Source organism: Passer montanus, unplaced genomic scaffold (genome assembly GCF_014805655.1).
Source record: "Passer montanus isolate IOZ18808 unplaced genomic scaffold, ASM1480565v1 scaffold71, whole genome shotgun sequence".
NCBI classification, from domain to species: domain Eukaryota; kingdom Metazoa; phylum Chordata; class Aves; order Passeriformes; family Passeridae; genus Passer; species Passer montanus.
Genome location: NW_024372259.1, coordinates 3,505,641 through 3,531,852, shown reverse-complemented (window position 1 = coordinate 3,531,852; position 26,212 = coordinate 3,505,641). Strand labels below are relative to the sequence as shown.

Below are 26,212 nucleotides of genomic sequence, written 5' to 3'. Positions count from 1 at the left end.
TTGGGGGCTCTTTCTAAATGCAAACCCTTCAAAACCAGTTTGCTAATCCAGCCAAATACTTAAGCACGTGCTTAACAACCGACTTGTGTTTAAGTGCCTTGCTCCCACATCTGTCCACACCCATCTCTGGACACAAATGATGTGCCTGAAGGGAGGAGAGGGTTTAAACTGCGGCAGGGTGAGAGTCCCTGGCTGCTCCTTGCAGGGGGAGCAAACAGGACAGAGAGCCCACAGCATCTGCACAGGACAAGATCCTCACTTTGGCTGAAAGGCTCCTTGCTGGCTACTTCTGCTGTTTGGGTTTGGTGTGTGGCTGAAGGATTCAGGTTTATTTTAAAATTTTTTAATTTTTTTTTTTAATTTTTAAATTTATTTTTTCAACTCTTTTGGAAGCTGTTTTAACGAAGTGGGAGCAAAACCAAATAGCAGGCTGAGCAAACAGGGAAAAATAAATGCAAAACTTGCAAATGAATAATTGGTGTGGTTTTAATTAAAAAGTGGTTAACTGTTTCGGGGTGAAGAGCATGGGGTTGGGTTGACACCATCTGAACCCTGGAAAGAGCACGTTAAGCTGTTCACCATACTGTGGGTTAAGAAAATGGGAAATAAATACATCCCAGCCCCTTGGAAAACTAAACCATCTTTAGGGCTCAGCTGTAAACTTTCTTCAGCAATTTATTAGAGTTCCAGAAAACACTTGTTGAGTAGCCTCGGCCTGTAATAAATATCAGTCCTTGTTTGTTTGTTTTTGTAATGGGAACAAAACCACATCTTTTTCTTTCTCAAGTGGATAATTTAATTACATGGCAAGAAACACATTCATTGTCCAAAATACCCAGAGAAGATTGCCCTGAAAGTCACAGTTCTGTGGTGAGAGGAGGAGAGCAGAGCTAGTTGATACCAGAACTGGATTCGGGGAAGGTTTCTGTGGTGGCACATCCACTTTTGCTGGAGCTGGGGTTGTCACTACAAACAGGAGACAGGCACCTCTGGGCAAGGCACTTCCTACCCTGCATGGAGCACCAGAAGGGAAGGGCAGAGGGAACCAAAGGGAATGAGGGGCAGGGCAGGGAAGGGACCTGTCTGGGCCACACAGAGGGTCTGAGGTGGCAGTGGGGGAGAACTGACCCGTCTGTTCTCCTGCACTTCCTCAAGCCTAGCTCTGCTCTGAAAATACCCATGTTTTCTTGTAGATGCTGAAATACTTGAACATTTCTTGCTCTGCAGGTTGTCACCCCTTCGTGGGGACTTGGCCTGGCCTCGGTGGTAGGAGGCAGGGAGGGATCTCTAGAATGTCTGGAGGTGACACCCTGTGAGAACAGGGAGTGCTTGGGGACATCCATCCCCTTCTGTGCCCCCGTTTCTGGGAGCCTGCCTTGCAGAAAGTGAAGCAGGAGAATTGATCCTTTGAGATCAGTTCTCGATGGGCTTGGTTCACTCATTCCCTGCAGGCAGCTTTGGGTTTAACCCTAGAAAGTCTGAAATAGCTGAAGGGGGGCACTATCCAGATAAACAATCACCCAGTGCTCTTTCCCAGGGATAGCCTGGCAATTATTCCTGGTCAGAATCCAGGAATCAGATGGTTGCAGAAAGACAGAGCCTCGCTCCTCTGAGCTCGTCTTGAGGGGCACAATTAACGTGCTGATGTGATTAAAGCCACATTCAGCTCTGGGATACAAGAGCCAGATGCAGCCAGGTGACTCCTCTGAAGGTGCTGGTTACCTGATTTGTAGCAAATCAAGTAGAAATCAGCCATTCCTGTCCACACAGCTCCATTGTGCTGTTAAACAGCCAAACCTTCTTCTCTTACATGTCTTTGTGGGAGATGAAATCCATATGGCCCAGAGAGTGAGCACAGGCCAGGATGGAAGGAAGGACAGAAACACCATTTCTTCAGGACAGAAGACAATGGAAATGTTTCCACTGATTCCAACAGGTTCTGAGTCAGCGGCTGCAACCAATTTTCCTCCTAAATGGACTTCCATATGTCTAAAAGAGTCTTGCAAGTGCTGGAATTTGTTACAGAACAAACCTGTACTTTATTACTCCGCTCCCTGATTCCCAGCATTTCTCCCTTTAAATTCCTTGCTCAGCCATTTCTGGGCTTGGGGGTTCACTCCTGAGAAATGCATTCATTTCTAAAGCAAACATTTGCCATGGGACACACAGAGTGAAGCCTCTCCCCTCTGCTCCCAGATTTCACTTTGCTTTGCTGGGAACTTGTGCCTTCAGGTTCATCAGAAAATGTTGTGGTTCTCTGTGCATAGGTGAGGAAATCAGGCTCATCAGACCTGTAAAGCCTTCTGTATTTTATATTTATTTGCCTCTGAAACATAGATATTTGGGCAAAAGTTGAGCAAAGTTGGTTTGTACCAGAAATGTTCCGTTTGTCACATCTCTTAAAACAGAAGTGGTTTTGCCCTCTTTGTGGCAGGACTCTTCAAAGACTTCCCATTTTCTTCTTTCATTAAATCGAAAAAAAATTGGCAAAATGGACTTTTTCCTTTTCATCAAAGGCTTTTTTTTATGGAGAGAGTCACTTTCCTGCCCATGGTACCATTTACAACATTTAAAGGGATTTAGGAACCATTGTACCATTTTTAGTAGTGGTTTAGGGACTGCATGGGACACTTGCTTGACCTGCTTCATATCCATATTTGAGAGCTATCAGTAAAGGTTAAGCAGTTTTATCTCATCCTGAGGTGTCAATGAAAGATAGGCTTTCTACAATGTCTTGAAAATTTGGCTCAAGTTTAAGTTCCTTAAACCAAAGATAATTTTCAAACTTACTGCTAATGCTACACTGAAACAGCCATAAACATTACAGTTTTCAAAATCATCTATTTAAGCAAAAGTATTTTCTGTTTCCTTGCAAGAACAAAAACACAGGAAGAAACTTTCAAATCAACTCCCCCAAGGAACATCTCTAAGGCCCCATTTAATTCAGAATTGTAAGAAGTTTCTCGGTTTCCCAAGTTTTTTTAGTTCATGCTGACATTAGTTTAAGGGTGTTGGTTCAAAATGAAATCTCAAAACTTTTCATTAGAAAACAAAGCCAAAACCCTTGGACTTCTTTTTCTTCCTTTGCCAAAACAGTTCTTCAAGCTGATGTGAATTCCCAAACATTTTCAGCCAACCTAAAGCACAGCCTTTGGCAAATACATAATTTGCCTAAAAAAAGAAGTAATTGTCCTGTTCTAAGAACAAGGATAAAATCCATCCATGATTTTAAGTGCTCAGACTGAACAATGATGGAGTATTTGCCCTGATGATAGAAAAAAAAAAAGAAATAAATTTTGCTTGTTACTTTACATATATATTTATACATTTCTGAAATTTATATACACGCACGGCCCTTTCCGTCCAACATGAATATTTTCAACACAGAAAAAGTAAAGAGAAGAGATTTAGTGCTGATTAGAACAAAAGTCGCACTGTACCTTACAGATTTCAGCATGTCTCATTAAAACTGGGCTTGAAATATACATATCCTTTAATAAATAAAGCTTAAGGTACATAAACACTGCAGCGGATATAAATTATTTTAACCAAAGTATGTAGGGAGAAAAAAAAAATTACTGGAACACCATGATCCAGGGCATTTTACAGTAAATTGGACTTCATCAGTGGTTTTGCATTTTTATTTGATTTTGGAGTTCCTCCACTAAAGCTGTAAGTTTTGTAGAGTTTATTTCACACCTTGTAATTTAAAACGTTACACTCCATCGAAATTCCTCTCAAAAAAAGGACCCGAGTAATTAATGTCTTTGGGTTCAACGTTCATTATATCCCACTAGTGTGAAAATTCATAAAAATAAGACATGGGATTAGGAGCTTAACAGCCTCACACATTTGCAGAGCTGCTGCATTGGCAAATATTTCCCTGCCCTTTCGGAGCAGAGCACTCTCCTGGCTGCTCTCATTTGTTTCACTGGATCATCCAAGTCATTAGAAAAGAAACCTGAAAAGAAACTGAAAAGTTTCCTTCCTGAAAAGAAACTTCCATGTCTCACACTCATTTTTTTTTTTCTTGGAAGCAGATAAATAAGATGGGTTGTAGCCATTTCTTCCCGTGCTCTTCTCCTTTCTCCACTTGGTGTTTTCTTCATTTCGTGTTTTAACTCCTCATGGAGACAATGGGAATTTTGGCCACGTGGAGTCAGGGGACTGCAGATGCCCTTGGAAAGGAAGCAAGAGCTGGGGTTTGATTGCTGAGAGCTGAATCGTGTCCTTTGTGCAAACCCTGGGTTCTCCTCCCTGGTTCCAAGAGCTCCACATTGAATCACAGGCTCCGTTTTGCCCTGGGCAGATCCATAGATACAGTGGGTGAATTTGTGCAGCAAACAGCAGTTTTGACCAGAGTTTAATTTTGGAGGGACATAAACCACTCTACGAAATTGGGCTGAATTTGACAAGCACTCTTTTCCAAAAAACCAAACAAAACCAACAAGCCTAATACAGGAGGTTCTTTTTTAAACTTCAAAACATTTCATTCCAAAGTGTTTTCAAAGCAAAGGGGTTGACTTCATGTAGGTGTTTCTGAAATGAGCCTTTTGGAGGTTTGAAATTCAACTCTAAAATGGAACATTGTGTTTTGGATCAAACACCATGTCCTAAGTTGACTCAGTATTTCTCGTTTATTTTATATCTATATAAAAATATATAATTTCCCCCCCATTTCTTTTTTTTTTGGGACTGTTTTGGTTCAAAACAAACAGAATTGCTTCATTCCCTGCTCCCCTCCCCCAGGTATCTGAGTCTGGCACAAAGTGTCCTTTATCCACCCCGGTTACCATCGTTCACCCCAGAACACGCTGGCCAGAAACCCTAAGGAGCAGCAAGGGCTGCACAATTCCCTTCCAAACCAGGCAATTCCTATTGTGCTGAAACTCCTTCCACATCCCAGCCTCTCATCACGGCTCCCTCTATGGCTGACAGTGAGAAATTCCAGCCCAGGAGCCTCAGCACCAGCCACATTCCAAGGAACCAAGCTGTCCAGTTTGGACTTGGAGCTGCTTTAATCGAGGGGAGGTAAAGTCTGTAACAGATCTGTTCTTGGGCAGAAATATCAGTGGAAATTGCTGCTTTCATTGCTGCACGTGGCTGTGCAAAGGAAATCTTTGTCCAGGATGGATCAGATATTACATCTGTCCTGGAAATCAATTTGGAGATCTGCAGCAGCATTCGAGTGCTTTGCTGCTGGCTGATACTTTGGATTTACCTTTCTGCCAAACACTTTTTGGCACAGTCACCAATCCAAGGACAGGGTTTTCAGGAAGTTCTCTAAAGAAGAAAGAGCATGCCAAGGGAAAGACCCCTTAGATTTTACTCTGTACGTTTTTGAGCAATGCAATTAACTTCTAGCATCCTAATTCAGGTTTGCACATTTTGCCCCATGAGCAGTTCTTCTGCTCATGTAGTTAACACACACTTTCAAAAAAATTAAAAATTACACATATTCTTTGAGCTTAAGGAAAGAAGCTCCTACTTCAAGCTTGATCTCAAGGCTCTGCTGAAGCCTCCCTTTGCTCTCAATCCCTGGAGATCTGTTCTGCCCTCAGAGCAACCTATCTTTGCAGCAAAAGGGCAAAGGGATTCTAAGGAAACATCAGGGCTCCTCAGATGGGTGAAAACTGGGAGATCTCTCAGCAAAGTTATTCCCTGGTTCGATCTAAAAAACCTGTCATCATATGCTGGGGCTGGTGAAGGGGTGATAAAATCACTCAGCTTTGGGACATGAGCAGCTCTCTCAAATTTAAATCAGATGGAAATGGAGTCAATTTGTTTGGAGAAGCAGCTCAGCTCTCAGCAAGGATTATGACTCTTACAATTTTCCTGTAGCTGAAAACAGAGCATGTTTCAGAGCAATAAACAACCACCATGCTTTTCTGATGAACTTATCTTGCATCATAGCCCTGTCCCCTCGTGAGGACAAAGCACCAGGAACCTGGGGCTGTTTTCTGTGGCAGCAGGCAGGGAATCAGAGCCTTGCTTGCTCTGAGGATCTCTCCACAGAGAGATCTCTCCTCAGAGCTGACGCAAAGCACGAGGATGAGTCACAGATGGCTCGGGTGCTGCTGGAATCTCAACAGATCTGAGCGAGTTTGGGATGCTTCCCACCCCGAGTCCTTCACTCCCTGCCTCCCTGCAGAGCCTGCTGTGCACGTGCTTTAAGGGGTAGCACAGAGAAAGGCCTTGGGAAGACAAAAACCATTCTCCTCAAACACAGCTCATGGGGCAAGAAGAGCCAGGTTCAAGTGTGGAGTGGAGTTTCCAGTTAGACCTTGGGTTCCACTCAGCTTCCACTGCTGAGAGACAGCTTCTCCATCTCTGCAGGAGGCAGGAGCTATCAGACAGCTCCCCCTCAGGACACACAGGCTATGAGTTGGAGGATGTGTTGAGATCCTTTCCAGTTCTGTCATTCCAGAACAGGAGGTCACCCCAGCTACACCTTAATCTTGCTTGGAAGGTGCACCCTGAAAAGACATAGGCTACAGGTCAAGTCCATGCACAGCAGCTGCTGAAGTAGCAGAGTAAGAAATAACAGTAATGCAACCTTTCAGCAGGGGCAGAGTCATGTTTTTCAAGGCAACATCATAAGCATAACACGTACCAGCACAGCTGGGCAGTACTGAGACAGAAAATTTTGTTTGAGGGTACCCAGGACGTGATTAAAACTGTTGTGATCCCATGCAGCAAAACACTGATGGAGTGTATACCATTCTGCCTGGTCCAATTTATCCTCTGAATTGTCACAGGGTAACTGTGCTCCAACAGGATTTATGCCAGATGGGGTATAATATGCCTTCCTGCAGTCAGTGTAAAATGTAAAGCCAAGAAAAACACTATATACCATGTTCTGGCTAATTCAACACAAAGAACAGTGTGCACACACCTGACATGGAGCAGATTTGTCCTGCCAGGTGATTTTGCAATAAACAGCCTGAGTGTTATTGAGGTGGAATCCTAGCCCCATCTATTGTCCTGACAAGCCCCCACCTCGTGTTCCCTGCCTAAAGAACCCTCCTGTCAGTTCAAGCTCTGTGCAGCACTCAGGGACAGCAGTACTGTTCTGACAGGTTATTCACCATGAGCCAGATCTGCCAAGGCAGCCTGTAGGGAACTTAGCAAGAAGGAATATTGATGTTTGCTTTCTTAAGCTTTGGGCTGAACACCAGAGACTCCTCATGCCTCTTGGCCTTGAGATAAAGGAAAGGTCTAGAGCTGCCACAGCCCCATCCCCTCAAGGGAGTGCAATTATCACCTGAAGGCTTGATTAAGCCTGATTGAATTTCCACAGAAGGGATGCTAACCCTTCCTTACACAGAAACACATCCCAAATGCACAGTCACTGGCACAAAAAATGGGTGGCCACTCATTTTAGGGTTAGCTGGTCATTTTCTACCACAGAAACAACTGTGTCAGCATCTGCAAGTATTTAAAATTCTCAGGCTTTCTTGTTTTTATCTGCCTTCTGGGCTTTTTTGAGGCTTTATGTCAGATGATGCTGAGTTTTCAAGGTTTTCTCCACAGGGATGAGGCCATTGGGTGATCCACAGAGTGCAGACCCAGACCCTAACCCTAACCCTAAACCTAAACCTAAACCTAACCCTAAACCTAAAGCTAAACCTAACCCTAAAAATAGGGAGTTGTGATGGGATCAGATACAGTATGGGAAGAAAGTCACAGAAGGAAGAGGGAAGACCTGGCTGTGAGAGGTTTAAAATGACCCTGAGAAAATCTATACATTGAAAATTTGTAATATTGAAAGGGTGAAGAGGAAGGAAAATATTAGACAAGAGGAGGAGGAGAACTTCTCTGAAGAGACTACCTGAGCAGGGAGTGGAGTGGAGGTGATACCTGAGCAGACACACTGGAGGATGGTGCAGCAGGTTTCCATCTGGGCTCTACCTGATCACCAAAAGCAGCCCCACTTTAGGAAAAGAAGGAGGCACAAATTTAGCAGAGGAGCCTGGGGAAGTATTGTCAGCATTGTCTTTTAAGGATGTGGCCCTGACAGGAAGTTTGGCATCTTTTCTTTCTGAAATAGCTGAGAAAACTAGACAGAAGAAACCCAAAGAAATGTCAGCTGTTCTTCAGGTCCAAAGCAGAAGCAGGAATCTACGAGGCCAAGCAGGACAGGGAAACAAAAGCTCTGAGTTGCACTAGCTCTGTACCAGTTGGTGCTGTGAGGGAAGCCAAGTTTCTACCTTGCATGGATTCCCTGTGCTCTGGTGTGCAGCTGAGCCCTGGCCGTCCACAGGGTGGATGTTTTAGTGCCTGGCTCTTTTTAACTGGCACATGTTAAGAGCTTTGAATTAACAGGTGCATAAAAACTGTCAAAAAACACTTAGCTCTCAAGACAGTCTGTCGGTTGTATTAAAAATATGGTTTTATGTAACCACATTCTCTCAACACTTGCTGGGTATTACGGCATGGGAAAGTCACTCGCCCTTTCCAAATGAAAGCAGTGATGTTTAAACTCTCCTGCAGGAAAAAAAAAAGAAAAAAGAAAGAAAATGAGAAAGACTAAAGTTCCTCTGATCTTGCCAAGGATTTGCTCCTGTTTTAAACACTAAAGGTCGATTTCTTCCAGGAGAACAGGACCGGCCTAAAGCTCCAGACTAGGGGCAAGCACCCCAGCGGGTCAAAAGGCCAGTGTCTTGCAGGCTTAGTGAGGTGGAAATGAGGGGTTTTTGACAACTGAATGGGAAGATGTCTCTCTTGCTGACTGAGGAGGTGGTATTTACTGTAAGCATGGCCTGGGTTTTAAAAAAAACACCCGAGTTTAACAGGGGTTTAGAGCTAGGAAAAAAAGCCAAACTATTTGTGCCCATATTTCAGAAGAGGTTTAGAAATAGTTTTAGTTCTGAGTCTTCCCTCAGTCATGAATCCAGAACATCTGGGATCCCCGAAACAAAGGCATCATGTTTCCAGAGTGGAAAGAGCTCTAAGACACAGGTCCAGAAGAATTTTTAAAACTCTCGAAAGCATTTCTGAAATCCATTCCCTGTCAAATATGTGGCAAATACATTAAAGTGGGCTTTGGATTAGTTTTACTGCCTCTTGATAAAAGCCATTTGCACCTTTGATGTGTGTGAGGATAGCAGCCATCCCAAATGCCTTCCCCAGGCCTCGCCTGCACCAGGAAGTCTCCTTCTGGCTCTCCCCAGGAATGCCCAGCTGGGTTATGATTTGTCACCTCCCCAGAGGTGACCAGCTCAAACCAGCCACCTCTGGGCTTAGAGACACCGTAGGTGAAAGCAATGATTTCTGAGTGTTTAGGGATACCCACAAAGCCTGGGGGGAGTGGGAAGAACAGCAGGGATGTGAGCTTCTAAAACTGCCTGTGAGTTTAATCCTACTGAGTTTTAGTTCTATGAATTAAAGCATTTCCAGTACCACTCTGTGCTCACCCATCTCCTGGTGGCTCTGGGGAGCCCTGGTTGTTTGCCTGGCCTGGAGGACAGATGGGTCCATGAGGTTTCTTGGCAGCTGCTGGAAGTAGAAAGGGAAACTGTTTGAAAGACAGAAGGACAAAACCAGTGGCTTGGAAGGGTGCAAGTAAGGAAAGGCTCCAGTGTGGCAGGCAGCTGGGGGAGAGGAGACTGGCTAGTCCTTGAAAAGCAAATGGTGATTCCCTTCTCTGAAAAGTAGATAGAGCTTTGTTAATGTTGAGGCCAGAAGGAGCACAGAAGGAGCACCATGAGGGCCTAAGTACAACTTGCCAGGCCAAGGAAAGTATTATCCAACAGCTTCTCAAGTTCTGCCAGCAAAAGCATCATCCCTGAGAGACTCACAGGGGGACTGTCACTGACAGTACCAGACACTGTCCAGGAGTGGAGCCTGCCTACTTGGCAGTGCTGTTTTCCTGCAGAACTGGTTAATGTCAGTGAGACTGATGAACACTCCACAGTAGTTAAGGGATGCAGTGGGATGTCACGGAGAAAAGTCCACTGCTAAATATTTTGATTTGAGGAATGAAGAAAAGAAAACAACTGGCATTTTAGCAGATGGGGGAAAAAGAGATCTGGAAGCAAGAAGAAAATCCTGCAGAGAATGAAGCATGACTTTTTAAAACAGCTGCAGGATGTTCTTCTTGGAGGCTCAGAGAAGCACGTTAGGAAAACCCTGGAATGGACCTGGTTCTTCATGAGCACATCCTCACGCCAAAGAGAATCATCTTCTCCATGAAGCAAACCACCAAAACGTGGGAGCAGCTGCAGCTCACACGACAGCCAAGCCAGAGACACAACCTCTAGGAGACCATTAGCACCAGAGACAATGAAAAATGCACCATCAGCAACCAGAGTCATCACCCAAACAGCTACAGGACTATTTAGGACGTGATGCGGGTTTGGGGTGATGCTCAGAAACCTACTCCAGATGCAAACTGGGAAACTTTGAAGAAAATGATGTCTGAATTGGATTAACCCCTCCTTGGGATAGGGACAGTGTCTGTCTACACTGGGATGGGGAAAGTGACTTAAGCCTGCAAAGGCAGAGCTGTACCTAGCTCATGTGCCCAAGGCAGTGAGTGTACTCAACAGAGATTTTGGCAGAGGCTCACAGCAGGGCTCTGCCAGGAGTTTGTGGCCCAAGCTAACAATCCAAGGGACAGCCACTTTGTGACTTAAATGGAGTCCACAAACACCTCTAGTGAGGTATCCTTGATGGGCTGATGGCTCATGACCTCCTAGGGCAGTGGCAGTACAAAGGGCTTCCCTCCCACATGGAAAAAGGAAGGGAGCAAAGTAACACAGCTTGCTGAGACACCATCTGCAGGACACCCAGGTCCTGCCTGTGAAGAGTCACAAAAGCAGGGAGTTGCTGGTACCTGCTGCCTAGGAATGACTCCCAGAGCTCTCCGTCCCTTCACTTCTCCTGGGATACAGTGGAGGCAGTGGCCAAGAAGGTCAGCTGCCCTTTAGCTGCATGGCAGGCAGCTGAAGGGCTCCTGTTTCTGGTGCTGCTGGATTTAGGACTGCAGAGCAGCCACAGCCTCGCTGGTATCCATCACTCGGCTAAGCTTGTAGTTCACAGAGTGCCTCTGTGCTTTGCTCTACTCCTCCTTTACTGGCTCCTTGAAGGAGGAAGCTGTGGAGCTGAAATAACTCAGTGGGTCTCCTTCAGGGCACTTAGAGACTAATGCAGGAGCAACACAAGGTCAGCAATTGTGCATTTAGAGCTGCTCCTGCTGTGTCTCCTTGTCTGCACTGTTCCATTACAAACCCGTCACAGTATTTGAGGGCTCCCAAGGCACAGAAAGTTCAGAGCAATGCTTTCCCAAGCTGAGATTTGGTGCTCAATTTGGCCCTGAATAATCAGGAAACACCAGCAAACCAGAACAAAGACCAATTACTGCAGAGAAAAATGTCTGACAGACATTTGAAGGGTGAGATTCAGCCCTGGTAACATGGACATGAGAGGATCACATCAGTCATGTTAATGATACATCACCAGCCCTTACCAGCTGCTAGAGTAAAGAAACCTTGTGTGGGAAAGCTAAAAAGGCCCATCACTCAGAGATTTATTTGTGACTCATGTTTCTCTTTTATTACCCACGAAGCATTTTTTTGGTGTTTGGGTGTTTTTGTGTTATTCAGCTCCAGCCCTTGAAAGCTGACTGAGGGAGGGCCACGGCATGGTCTGGGTGTAGTGACTCTGTTCCTTCATTCTGCCACACCCTCCCTGATTCTAAACAATGTAAGAGACTGAAGGGATATCCCCAACACTGCACCTTTCCCTTGGGATGATTTTTATCCACTTCAATGGCATCACAAATATTGGGTTCTTTCATCTCTCAGGGTTTCGTTCTTTGCTGTGAGGAACCTCCAAGCTTTTCTCTTGCTGCCTGCAGAAATGGATCCCAAGGCTCCACCAGAGCACTGGGCTGAACTGGGTACAGAGCAACCTATCCCATCCCAAATTTCCATCAGTCTCCAGAAAACAGCACATGGCAGAGCCAAGGAAAAGGCTCCTGGGAAAGGGGTCATGTGTTCCATTACCCTGCTCTAGGGCTGCAGCCCCAGCCTGTGCTTCCCACTCCCAGATATCACATCCCTGCTGCTGCTGGACTTTCTGCTCTCCTGTCACCACCCACCACTGCCTGTTCAACAAGACACCATTCCCAGCCTCTGAAGGATAGTGTGGCTTGGAGGGCTGACACTGTTGAATCCCTGCCACTCGTAAGAGGTGTTTTACTTTCTTGCCCAAGAGCAATTTCTCCCAGTTCTCCCCTCCTGCACTCATGTGCCAGGTGTGAAAACCAGTTCAGACATCAAAACCCACTGCTCAGCACTGGCAGCGTGGAAAAATAAAATCACTGGCTGATCAGCCAAACAAGCAGGTGGGAGTGGTAAGGACAGAGGCAGGAGAGACAAGGTACTAAACCTGCCCAATGCTCCCAAGTGCCTCGTTAAGACTGATTTATGTTTAGCTAATTGAGAAAATGACCCTAACTACACAATCCAGGCCCTAATTCAGAAAGGCCCAGGCTTTTTAGTGTCTCTACCTGAGCCTTAAGACGCATGATTTAAACCCTGTAACTAACAGGCTGCCAAAGGCAGGGATTTGAAGGATCTGATGTCCTATCATGCCGACGGGGTGAGGCTTGGCTCGCTTCTCTTGTTACTTGGTCTTTCCCCACTGACGTCCGAGTTCTCTGCTGGGACATAAATCAGGGAAACCATGAAGGAAACCAGTCTCGTGCCCCATCAAAGGAGCCAACGCTGGCTTTAATGGGACCATGCACACCAGCCGAAATAGGGCACTTAACAAGCATGTGGTTTCTATAATACCAGCCTGTAGCACTCACATTCTCTGAAAAATCCCTTTGCCCAGTTTTTTCCTCTGGAGAAGCTGAGAAGCCTCAGAGAAAAGGAAAACAATTCTATCTCATTTGCTTCTCCTGTGTTGTGCTCATGTGGAATGTGTTTGGAGATTGTTTACCCACAGGTGATTGTTCCATTGGATTCTGCTGTGAGTTGTTTTCACTCTTTGGCCAATCAGGGCCAGGCTGTGTCAGGACTCTGGGGAGAGTCACGAGTTTTCATTATTATCTTTTTAGCATTCTGTAAGTATCTATTTTGTATTCTTTAGTATAGTATAGTATTCTTTAATATAACATAGTTTCATGAAATAATAAATGAGCCTTCTGAAACATGGAGTCAGATGCATCATTCCTCCCTGCCATGGGGATCCCTGCAAATGCAACACCAGCCCACATCCCTACACCCTGTTTGCACTGCCACTGGCAAAACCCTTTGTCCATTATGTGCCACACCTGCTGATATCCAAGGAATTAGGAAAGGGATTGTGATATCACACCATATAAATGCTGAACATAGGATTTCTGGGATGGATCAGGCCTGTAGAAAAATTTTAGCTCTATCTCAGCAACTGCATATACAGCCTTATACACAGCTATGTGTGTGCAGGCACGTGCAGGAGAGGAGCACAGATACCCAAGACACTGTTACCAGAACCCCACTCAAGTACCAGGCTGGGCCCAGGACACACAGATTGTCCAAGATCCCACACAAGGTGCATCAGATGAAGTTCCAGACCTCAGGTGTGGGTGTTTAATCCCAACTTGAACCTTGATAGAAGGGAGTTAGGAACAGTAAGTATTGAGGTCCTACTGTTCTAAGCAGAAAATACAGACTAGACAGAACCCCAGCAAAGGAAGGAGTTCAACAGTGCTCTGCCCTTTTCTTGGGCTCCAGAACTTCTCCAGATGTTGAGCTGTGATGAGCATCCCTCTCTAGCATGTTCTTAAAACAGCTGATCAGGTAACACAGTACCCCCAACCGCTAGGCCAGTCTCTACATTTCTCTCTTACTAGTTTTCCACTCAGTTCAGATGGGATCCACGCCCAAAGGAAAGATTCCACTGCATCACAGAAGGCATTAGGAAGAAAAATGGCTGATGGAGAACCTGAGTCCCTCCCCAGAAAGCTCCCCTACGCTCAAACCTCTTGAGAGCTCAGCTTCATCTGGCTGGACATACAATCAGATTGGGGGTTGTCCAAGTGTTTTACACCATGCTCTACACATCCATGGGAACCCCAGGCTGAGTCATGACCATCTGTGCTCATTTAAACATTTCTTGACAGAGGAGGGAGTGCTAATCCTGACATCCTGGCCAAAATGCAACACGGGTAATTATACTGTGCTTTGTAACTTTCTCAGTGGTGTACATTGGTGTTTTGCAGTTCTTCCCATAATGGTAATGTGGTGATCCAACACAGAAATGGCCACGTTGCCAGAGGAGAATCCCCTGTGCCAAGCTCTGCAGTGTTACTGTCAGACATCACACATCTCCATTTTCCCTGCCACGGGTGTTCAACCCCAGCCCACTTCACACTCAAGACTTTTACCTCTACCAGTGCAAGAGGTGCTTACTAAAAATCTGTCCACTCATTCCTGAGCTGTGCTGAGCTCTCCATTTTTCTGAAGAGACACAAAAGTGGACAGCACAGCTGCCCTTAGTGCACACCTGGGGCAGCAGGACAAACATTGCAACATCAGCTGCTACAAAGGTAGAAATGGATTTGCTTGAAGAGCCTCAATTCCAACAGTTCTCTTTCCTTCAAGGAGAAACAAGAAAAAAACACCAAGGCTTTTGTTGCACCAAAATCATCTCCTGGCATTTCTGACCGGCACACATGTTGTTACAATTAGGACTGGACTCCTTGGCTCCGGCACAGGGGGAATTTTAAACCGGCACACTGGCACCCATCAAAACATTTGCGAACTTCCAAAGTGGAACTGACACCATGGTAGTGGTTTATATCACACGTCAGAGAAAGGCTTCACAGCTGAGATCAAACAAATTAACTCTTCAGCTCCCTGTCCAGCAGGAGCAGCCTGATCTGGGCTGCTGTTGTTACTCCATGTGGCTGTTTCACGTGGCTTCCAGCCAGTCCACTTCACTTTGCAGGCTCAGAAGTTAAAGACAAAGAGAACTGGCCACAACTTCAACAAGAGACTTGTAAGAGATCAGAAACTGCTGATTTTAACAGCATCTTCCCTCTCAGGCAGAAACAGCACCAGCACTATCAGAATGGTACACAAGAATGTTTCAGCCTTTAAACAGTTTTGTTGCATATAAACTTACTCCCTTTTAGGAAACTCATAACCTTGATCAGTTCTCAAACAATCTTTGGACTTGGAATTTTTTGAAACACCACTTTCAGAGTTCAAACAATAATCTGACCTGTGATAAAAAGGTGTAGGAATATTTTAACCACATTTTAGCCTACCAGAGAACCATAATTTATATGCAAAATGGTGTCTGTGTGATTTCTGTAAATACCATTTGCAAATTCAACTCTTCTGTCAGAAGCTCTTCTGTGTGTCCCAATGAGCTGAACACAACTGTAATGAGGAACAGACCTATTCTCCAGGTCTTTGCATCTCTTGAGGAACAACTGGGGACAGCTGCAGAGGATGGAAACAGGAATGCTACAATTAAATTATTGCTGCACTTACTGGTATTCCATTCTGAAAACCATCAGCAGGTCGCTACAAGGTGTCCTGCAACAGCAGACTCAGCAAAGGAAGTTACTCACAGTTTTCTTACAATACCACCAAATCTGCTTTTAAGTCAGGTTTTCCAGCAAAATAACAGGGAATGCAATGTACCACCAACAGAGCAATGCTTCATATGCATTTCTAATACTACTTTGGAGTCAGATTCTAACTCAAATTAGCCCAAATTATGAGTGGCTGCTCTAGGAGACATATTTATCCCACTTTCTCCCCTGTATGGAAGGCACCAGGAGAGATTTTCCACCGTTGCCCTGAGCCAGTTAGTTGAAATTCCTGCCAAGCTGTATCCTGCCATGTCTTTACTTCATGCATTTCCATATTTTGGAACAGCCTTTTTTGAGGTTTTATTTTCACCCAGCGGAAAGTTGCCAAAGGACGTATCTGATTCTACCATTTATCATCTCCTGTGGAAAAACGGGCTTGGATCCCTGTATTAGTCTCAGATATCACAACTGAAAGTAAACACACTGCGTACAAGATGCACTGATTTATTAATAGAATAAAACTGAAATGTAGTGACAAGATTTTCCACTGTTCAAGCCATAGAGACAATCACTGTCCCATTTATAGACTCGGAGGCGTCATTCAGCAATTCATTCATAAACTCACACCCAACACGTCCAGGTCAGGTATTCCAGGAACCATTCCCACACTTCCCTGGTATCCAGAGGTTAACTGTGAGTGCAGAGTTTGCAGCTGCAATCAGTCTGTGGGAGATTTTCCTATGTTCTCTTTTAATTCCTGAGGCCTTCTCCACCTGGAATAGCTTTTTAAAGCCTTTCAACAGCAATAGAGCAAATGAGTGAACTTCTTTGGAGTACTAACCTGCTCTTCAGGCAGGAAAATGCATTACATGTTTTACAAAAATAGGCTTATTTCCAATATACTGTGGGGATTATTCATGATGAAATGAATTGTTGGCTAATTATGGCTAATTATTGGCACTTTGAGACAACTACAACAGAGAAAAATCTCTGCAATGGAACAGCTTTAAATGCAAAACACTCTTTTGTGTGTTTCTATTTCTACATTCTGCAATGTCTTAAAATGTAACTCATCCTTTTTGTTAGGCCCTAGCAGCTGTGATTTCATAGCTAATGGTGTTATCAATGTACAGCTTCATGATTCAGCACTGTCTGAAGGGAAGTGATAAATATGAGGCATTACAACTGACTTTGCAGTTTGCCTCAATATGTAAATTTCCCTTAAATCAGGAAAGAGTAACCCCTGTAAAGGCAATTAATGTCAGCATTTGGGTTTGACAGCAGGAGAAACTGTTGGAAAATAATCCCTTATGGATACAAAGGAAGACAAACATCCTATTGCAGTTGTCAGAATGTGCTCTGAAGCAGACCCAGGTTTCTCCTGTAGGTATCTTTCTCTTGCACACTGCTCAGAAAAGGCATCCTTGAGTATCAAAAAGCTGAAAACCTTTGGACAAGCCCTACTGTTCACTTCCAAGTGTCCTGTTTCAGGAAGGTACAAAAGCCCTTGAGAGCTGGGCAGTAGAACATGAACGTACACCAGAATGATGATAGATGATGAACCCCAAATGGGTCTTGTGGAAAGAAAAGAGCCTTTAAAATTTGGAAACAATAAAAAGGAAAAGAGAAATGGAGTGCATATTACTGGCACTGCTGAAGCCCAGATAAAACATACAGCCACAAGCCTGCAGAGAGCACCTCATCCACACCACTGGCTTATCTGCATCCAGCAGTCATGTGGCAGGACAAGCTGGGGAACTTCCTGAAGTCACATTTACTGCCTGAGTTTGGCTGTCCATGTTGGAGAGGGATTTGGTCCTGGGGTTTTGAGACTGTTCAGAAACTGCAGGAGAAGCAGCAGCAGCAGGGTCAGCCTGCTGGCTCTCCTGCCCCACACCGCTGGGAGCAGGGTTCTCCTGGGCTGTCCCAGCGTGGCTGTGTGCCTGGCTGCATTGTCTCCCTGCTTCTGCCTCCTGCTGCTGCAGCATCTGTTCCACCTCGATCTCCAGCTCCAGATTTTCCTCGTCTGCCTCCACGTCCAGCTGCTGCATTAGCTCCTCCAGCTTCCTGGCCTTGCGGAGCTCGTTCTGCTGGATGATGGTGCACAGGTGCTCTGTCAGGTGCTCCTTGATCTCTGTCTTGTGCTGCAGGTCCAGCTTGGCTGCCACGTACTCGGACTCGGCCTTGTCGTAGCGCTTCCTGCAAAACCATCAGCATTTCTGGGGGGTTAATTCTCACTGCACCTCACACTCTGACACAGGCATGGGTACTTTAAGAAGCCCTGCAATGCATTGTGCCAGCTGCTCCTGACATGCTGCCACATTAGCAAGAGGGAAGAAAATGAGAGTGAATTGATCAAAACTTCTCTGGACACTGGGGCTCTGCTGCTGTGTACTGCAAGAGTTAACTTGCTCAGACTGCATCTCAAACACCCATTTTTCCTGCCTGTTTGAAGAGATGCATCACTGGCAGCAGAAAGAAGCCATCAGAAATGGCAGTGCTTTCACACTTTTCACACTGACAGTGTTTCACACTAATGAACACCCACCCAGTGAACAGAAACACCACAGAGCAGTCAAGTGTTTTTCTAACCCAACCACGCCCCCACAGATACAGATGCTCATGGAGCACGTTGACATTTGGATCATGTGCTTTTCTGGCCACCCAAATCCATGTTCAGAAAATCAGGGGCAGCACGGACTGACACAGCACGTGACATCAACACAGATGTAGAATTTTATTGCAAGCATCCGTCCCAACACTCACCTCCTGCCAATTTGCACTTCCTGTCATGACAAACACAGCAAAAAGGGAATATTCCAAGTATTTATTGAGTTGACAGACAGAGAATACTAGCACTTTTAATGGCTGGTGCTCACATTAATGATGCATCTTTCACTACATCAGTGAACCGGTTTTATTGCAAGCATCCGTCCCAACACTCACCTCCTGCCAATTTGCACTTCCTGTCATGACAAACACAGCAAAAAGGGAATATTCCAAGTATTTATTGAGTTAACAGACAGAGAAGATCTAGCACTTTTAATGGCTGGTGTTCACATTAATGATGCATCTTTCACTATATCAGTGAACCTGCGTATTAATTCTAATTAAAAGATAGATGCAATCTTGCTCATCAGGAAAGGAAACACACAAAGGCTTTTGCAGCCTGACTACAGAGCACTCATAAAACTAGTATTAGTAAGGTTGTTGAATAAAGAATCCAGCTCTTTTACAAAACCAGATTCCAGTATCTGCCTTAACAAAGCAACAGAAAGATGGGACAGGTCCTTTGCTTAGTAAAACAGAAGGAAATAAGACACAGAAAAACCTTCCCAATTATCTTCTTTTATATAATAATCACATTACTTTTGCACAGCAGAAGATGCCCTCTTATGTTTCCTCCTCAAGAAAGCCAAGATTCCTCTGGGTCAGATACATGAAGTGGCAAAACCAATGCTATGCTGGAAACATCTGCACAGCTAAACCTCTGGGCTGAATTCCCACCTATTAGTCACATTGTATTTACAAAAATTCTATTCCACAGCAATTGTCAAATGTTGCTAACTAGATATGTACTCAGGACTATTTAATATTGCACTTTTAACACACTGAAATGCTTTGTGTTTTAGCCCTAGAACAAAAGGCAAATAATAAGAAACTGCTTTAAAGGACTCCACTTAAAAGTAAATTGGCTTTGGCTCTTAAGAACTACAACACTGGAATTATCTACCTCACATTCCCAAATCCCTCCTTCAAGAAAACACCTACTAAATTAATGAAAGTCATTAGGATTTTAGTGAAACTTGTCCTACTAGCATCTCCTTTTGCTATTGTCATTAAAAACTGCTTTCCTAATGTCAAGAGCTGCTTGTGCTCTTCAGCCAGTAAGCATTTAAAATAGATACATTATTACAAAACTTGGGTAAGAAGATTTCAGAAGCATTTCATGTTTTTAGAAACCAGATTATACCTAAAATCCATTGAAATGTTTTTCCTCTTGAAGACATTGAATTCTGGGTTCACATGCAATCAGCTACACTAACTACAGTTAATCTTAGACATTTCAAATTATAATTATACCAAAGAGATCTTAATTATTTTAGCTACCACTGCTATTTTTTCAAGACTAATTACCAGCTTTATTGGCCTGTGGTCATGGTATGGCAGAAGTCAGAAGGAGAAATGAGCATTTAGCACACTGGATGGCGAACCAAAAACCGCGAGTGAACGTTTCTGCTTTATGAACCGGCTGCACAAACATGCTGCTGTTTATCTACTGATGTTGTGGTTTACCCACAGCTAATGGGGTGCTCCCATTCATTCCCTGCCTTTAAGGAACTCATCACACCCACAGTGATTAAAGGCACATTGTGAAGGGTTAAAAGCTTCCCTCTTCCTTCAATTTTTGGTCCTAGTTGCAAAAATTCTTTAGCAGGATTATATGTTTTAAGCTTAATTGGTCCCGTTGATTCCAACAGGACCAGAGCTGTCATGAACAAGCAAATTTCCCTGAGCAAGATTTCCATTTCAGGACTTTTCAAGAAAAACCTGTTTCCCCCTGAGAAGAAATCAACAACCTTGAAACAATAAAGCAGGGCTTATGGACAACTGCACACTTAAAACAGGACCTGCGTCTCATGACAGCAATCTCCAGTCAGAAAACCTGCTTCAGTTCCCAGATTCCAAGGGAAAATTAGGAAATGAAAAGCATACTTTTACTTCCAGATCTGAAAGCCCCCCAGACTGTGACCACTTCAGCTACACGTCATTACAGTGACAGGACTTCATGAGTGCTTCAGTGAGAGGAAAGGCATTTTCCCCTCCCTGAGCAGGGCTGCTCCCTGTCCCCTCCCGGGTGCCACTCACCGCGCGTAGGAGTAGTCCAGGCTGGCCTGGTCGATGCGGTTCCTCAGGATGCCGATGTCAGCAGACACCATGTCATCCAGAGCCTGCAGCTCCTTCTGAATCCTCTTCAGTTTCACTGTTTCTGCTTGGGTTCTTTTGGATCTGCAAAAGGAAGACGATTTTTTTTGTTGTTGTTGTTGCTTTAATTTCCTTTTCAAGCCTCTCTTCTTGACATACTGGGCCCCATTTCACTTGCAGAGTGACTGACCTCTGTAGGACCTGTTGAGGAGGTTTCTCCTTTATGGTGTAGGGCTTTTGATCTTTTTTAGCATCCACAGGGATCTAAAATGCCTGCTATTAAAGGACTATGGCAAAATTATGTAATGACTATAATCAAAGTGCCTAAAATGGATTGTGTTTCTTCACTGTGGAAACACACAAGAAGCTGCTGTATCTAAGTAGTTCTCAGTGTAAGGAAACAGGAAATGGCTTGGGGGGAAGTGAGAGGGGGAAGGATTTTCAGTCCTGCAAATATCCTCTTTCAAAGGAGCCCAGTTAGTAGGGGCCAAAAAGTCACCTAACCTAAGCTTGATTTCCATTTTGTAAAATTATTCCCAAAAGGCCCAGCCAAATCCCAATGAAGTGAATGGAAAGTTTTACATTAAACACAAAGGATTTCAATCAAGCCTTGTGTAACCTTTTTCAACTAGGCCATTCATTCCTAAGTCCTGAAAGTGAAATGTTACTAAGGGCAACAAGCTTTGATGGATTTCACTCCCAAGCAAGCCAAGTGACTTTCCACAAGCTTTTACACCACGTCACTTTGCCATCATTCATCACCTCCAGCAAAATGGTGCTTCTCAGCCACTGCTTTGGACCCAAGACAGGTCTCTGAAAGCAAGACTGGCTGTGCAGGCAGTGCCAGCATCTCTCATTTGACCAGCTGATGCAGGTGGAGGGACACAGACATCCTGTGCTATTGCTGGGAGCCTGAGGAAGGCCTTTGAGTGACAGAAGTCACTCCTCAGCTGTCACCTCCCATGTCTTGTCTCTCCTCAGGCTTTGTTTCCAGGAGGAAGAACCAGACCTGGTGGCCACACCCATGTTTGATGTCCTGCAGTGACTCACAATAAAGGTGCTTGTGTTTTATCTCTGCCTGGCAAAGGAAAATGACATTTTCAGGACTCTAGCACAGTACAGGCTGTGTTCACCTGTGCTACCCAAGGGCTCTGATGGGCAGAGCACAACACATGCCTGGGAGAGCACTGCAAGCCTGAAAACTTCACATCACTGTCCCTGATCCAGTGTTATCAGCTGTTCCACCAAACTTTGCCTTCCCTGGAACCTTAAACTACCTCAGTGCCATAAAGCCTGGTCTTCTGAAGAGCAAGAGCTAACAGCTGTGAGAATGTGTAATTTTATAATTTCTAGCCACCAGTGGTAAAACAGTACCTTCTTAAAGCTGGTCATCTTGTCTTTTCAACATTTTCACACACTAATGAACCAAAAGTCCAAACAAATAGCTTCGTTTCACAGGTTACAAATCAACTTCCCTTACATCCAGCAAAAACAGATCAGGACCAGAACACGAACAAGCATCTGAGCACCCCAACCTTCCAAACACGACCTCACTAACAAATTTAGGGACTTCAGCTAATCCTCCAGTTGTGTAATCATCTGCACACAGAGCTGCAGCTTGGGAGGTGTGAAAGGCTTAGTCACAACTTCTTAGCCAGCACTTGTCAAAGGGAAACGTCCATCACAGCTGCTCATAGAGCACAGAGAAGAGGAAAAAGTGAAATTTAACTCAAGATATGAAACTGGCTGCAGACGAAGAGTCAGCCCTGCCCAGGCTCAGCCCCACCTCTCAGCAATGGCTCTGGCCAGGAGTGCCTTCTTGCGTTTATTCTTCTCTTCTATCAGCCGCTGCTCCTGCTGGAGGATTTCCCATCGGGATTTTTCCTGCCTGCTCAGTGACAAGAACACCAAAATTAACAGAGAGGTCATTGCTCTCCCTGCTGCCCACATTGCAACACAAATATTCACCATCATACATTCTGGAGCCAACTCTTAGAAAGTAGCAGGAACAATAAACAGGTTTTGGTTCTGAGGAAGGAACAATCACCTGCAAGAAGTCATTCAGACCAATAAAACATTTCCAGATGAACTCTCCTGATCAGAACTAAAATCTGCATAACCAAAAAGTGCAAAGAGCACTTTTTCAGAATTTTTCAAGTAAAGGATGTGCTTCCCTATCAGGTAAAAGCAGTTTCAAGTTTCTTACTGGCTGCTGTCACCATCTGTTCAGTCTGCCAACACAGCCTCTTTTTTGGAAATGTTTTTTCCCATAAAACAGATTCTTTCCCAGGTCTGCTTTATAGTACAGCCCCCAAATAATTAAATGGATACAAATGAAAGGTTGGTACGAGTTATAATGAAAACAAGCAGCAGGGGAGAACAAGAATTTGCTTTTGCCACCAGTGAAAGACTGATACAGATTCCATTTCCTGGGCTACATCTCCTAAGAAATACAGCCATCCCAAAGGATGGAAGGACAGGTGTCAGTGAGGGGGCACAACCTGTGGCAGGATTTAGGAGAAACAAAGAACTGTTTGCTGCTTTCCACCCCTCTGTTCTTCATGCCCTCACTCAAGGAGCCCAAACTTAAAAATACCCAAATAACTCAGCTGCTAACAAACATTTCTGCACATCTCTTCAGATTTGTCCTCATCCCCCTATTCCTAAGACCTCACCTACAGAAATACTTTTAGTAAGATTGAAATTCAAGCATCCAGGCTGGGAAGAATCCAGCAGATTCAGGAGGTGACTGTTGCAGCTAAATGTCATCTGCTTTCACCAGTGTGAAAAAATTCCAGCTGTTTTCTCCCCAGACAAGCAGTGTCTGTGTTTTTCCCACCACAAAAATGAGATGAACAGCCAGTCCTACTGGTGAGCTGCACCCACAGGAGCAATTTGAGTTCTCAGAGGGCTGCCCTGGTGCAGGGAGTGCAGGCAGGTGATCCCAGCCCGGAGCTGGGCAGGGAAATCACAGCCAGCACACCCAGCAGCCTCTCAAGGCCCATCTCTGCAAAACAGAACCTCCTGGATCCTCCCGAGTTTAGACTCTTAGAGAAGCCACTGCTGCTTCTCCACACAGATCCTGCCTCATAGAAATTGGAATTATTTCATCTCTCAGAGCTTCCTATCAGACTTGAAGGCAAAGTTGAGTTCACAACTAAAGAACGAATCAGTACAGAACAGCAAACCCCACCCCTTGATGTTACCGACTTACTAACAATTCCACTTTCTTTCTCTCCCCTTGGCTGCTGGGCTTTGTGGGGCGGGGCTGGGCACTGTCCCTGCCATTCCAAGCCTCTGCCGGTGTCACTCCCTGCGGCTGCTCTCCCCTTGGGTCACCCCCAGGCGCTGGCCCGGGCTGCTGCGGGTCACCGGGCTCGGGCTGTGGAGCCGAGAGCCGCTGCTCGGGAGTGAGCGAGGCCGCTCCTCCGTGCAGCCCCAGCCTCTGGCTTTGCTGCTGCACGGCTTTCTCCCGTTGCAATTGCTGCCGGGTCTTGGGCACAGCCTGGGGGCGAGGCGGCGGCTGCTGCGGGGAGGGCTCGTACAGATCTGTAAAAAACAAACCTCAGTATCAAAGACACAGCTGTTCTGGGCAAGCAAAAACCAAAATAAGGAAAACACGAGGCAGGGCGTCACGGGAAGGCAATGTAGGGGTAGCCCCAAGAAGCTGGAAATGTTTGGTCAGCCTAAGATTCACGAATTTTCAAGGATACCGTTATCCCTAAGCGAGGAGAGGGAGCAGTAAGAGGCCTCAAAGAGAAACCATAGGTGGGAGTGAGGTGGCTCTTGGGATAACCACGACAGGGCAGATGTGGGGCTGTCCTGCCGGCCTGGTGGGCAGGCTGAGGTTATAGAGTGAAGAACGGGGAAGGAGGAGGTGACACGCGGGAATGAGGAGCCTGGGAACGCGAGGGGGGCGATCCCGGAGATCTGGCTGCAGGACAGGGGCTGGAGAGCCCGGGACTGGGGGATTTTTGTGGGAGAGGCTGCGGGAGGAGAGAGGGGCTGCATGAGGGGAGCAGGGAGAGATGAGGATGGATGGAGAGACCCAGGGGCTGCCCGGGGCAGGCGAGGGACTGCCGGGAACAGCACAGGCCTTGGATACGGGGATGGAGCGGGAGGGGACAGAGGTGTGGGTGGAGGGGCTGAGGGAAGGAATTGGGATGTAAATGGAGGGGCTGAGAGGAAGGACAGAGGTGTGGATGGACAGGCTGAGGGGAGGGGATGGAGGTGTGGATGGAGGGGCTGCAGGGAGGGATAGAGGTGTGGATGGACAGGCTGAGGGGAGGAATTGGGATGTAAATGGAGTGGCTGAGAGGAGGAACAGAGGTGTGGATGGACAGGCTGAGGGAGGAATCGGGATGTGAATGGAGCGGGTTAGAGGAGGGACAGAGATGCGGCTGGAGCGACTGAGGGGAAGCACAGAGGTGTGGCGGAGGCGCTGAGGGGAAGCACAGAGATGAGGCTGCAGGCGCTGAGGGGAAGCACAGAGGTGTGCCGGAGGCGCTGAGGGGAAGCACAGAGGAGCGGCTGCAGGCGCTGAGGGGAAGCACAGAGGTGTGCCGGAGGCGCTGAGGGGAAGCACAGAGGAGCGGCTGCAGGCGCTGAGGGGCGATGGCAGGCAGGTGCAGCTGCGGGGCTGACGCGGTGCCGAGGCGCAGGCTCTTCCCCCGGTCCCGGGGCTCCCGGCGCGGCGCGGTGCGTACCTGGGCGCTGCCCCCGCAGCCGCCGCAGCTCCTCCTGCGAGAAGCCGGCCCAGGCCTCGGCCATGGCGCTCCGTGCCCCGCCCGCCGCCAGGCCCCGCGCTTCGCAGGCGAACGCCGCGGACAGCGCGGCCGGGGGCCTCGCGGCGCGGCGCGGCGGGGCGGGGCGGGCAAGATGGCGGCCTGAGGGGGAAGGGAGGAGGGGATGGAGGTGGCCCGTGCTGCGGGAAAAGCTGGCCCAGCGGGCGCGTCCCCGCCGCCGCTGAGAACCTAGTGCCGTGAAAATCACAGAGTCAATTAGGTTGGAAAGGATTTCTGAGCTTATCGAGTCCAGTCTGTGAGCGAAAAGGCTCAGTGGGTCCCGGCTGATGAGGCTGAAATGGAGAGGGGATGTCGCTCCCGGAAAAAGCAAACAAACTTCAGTGAACATCACACGTACCCCATGCAACTTATGATTCGTGATTAAGTAGTTGTAAGCAGGTAAAATCCTACTAAGTTACAGTGACAGCACTGTGAGGAAATCAGAGAATCCCTGGATGCTTTGGGCTGAAAGGGACTTTAAAGTTCAACCAGTCGCAAACCCTGTGATGGGAAGGGAGATCTTCCACTAGACCAGGCTGCTCCAAGCCCTCTCCAACCTGATCTTGAGCATTTCCAGGGATGGGGCAGCCTGGTCTAGTGGAAGATCTCCCTTCCCATCACAGGGTTTGCAGCCTGTGCCGGTGCTTCACCACCTCACAGGAAAGAACTTCCCAATATCTAACCTTGATCTCTCCTCTTTTGGTTTAAAACCATTCTCTCTTGTCCCATCACAATCTGCCCATTTAAAAAATCACTCTCCCTCTTTTTCTGTAAGCACTGGGAGGCCATCAAGGAAAAATACAATTTTGCCCATACAGGTGTTTTTTAAGATCTGTTTTGGCCACTGTGCACAAGAGTGCACACACTCGCTTTCACCCTTAGGTATAAACTGAAAAGACCCCACAATTTACAGCATTATCCCTCAGAATCCATGAAAAGAAGCATTTTCCTGCCTATCCCAAGC

At 46.2% G+C, this 26,212-nt stretch overlaps 1 protein-coding gene across 7 annotated transcripts; it reads right to left on the bottom strand.

Annotated features, from left to right (window-relative positions):
* Positions 1-658: 658 nt before the first annotated feature.
* On the bottom strand, positions 659-25,264 carry GORAB (golgin, RAB6 interacting). Of its 7 annotated transcripts, none has more exons than XR_005629968.1 (8): positions 25,171-25,264; positions 23,683-24,013; positions 22,251-22,352; positions 20,408-20,548; positions 9,417-9,498; positions 7,832-8,487; positions 5,222-6,476; positions 659-4,301 (listed from the first exon to the last, which is right to left on the bottom strand). XR_005629968.1 is itself a non-coding variant. In XM_039730292.1 (5 exons), the coding sequence occupies exons 1-5, from the start codon at positions 25,232-25,234 to the stop codon at positions 4,283-4,285; spliced, it is 657 nt and encodes a 218-aa protein (XP_039586226.1). In that variant the 5' UTR covers positions 25,235-25,264; the 3' UTR covers positions 659-4,282. The 7 variants fall into 7 exon arrangements, 4 of the variants coding, with proteins under 4 accessions (XP_039586226.1, XP_039586225.1, XP_039586228.1 ...); XR_005629969.1 differs by having other exon boundaries at positions 5,222-5,283; positions 7,861-8,487; XR_005629967.1 differs by having other exon boundaries at positions 5,222-8,487.
* Positions 25,265-26,212: the final 948 nt, after the last annotated feature.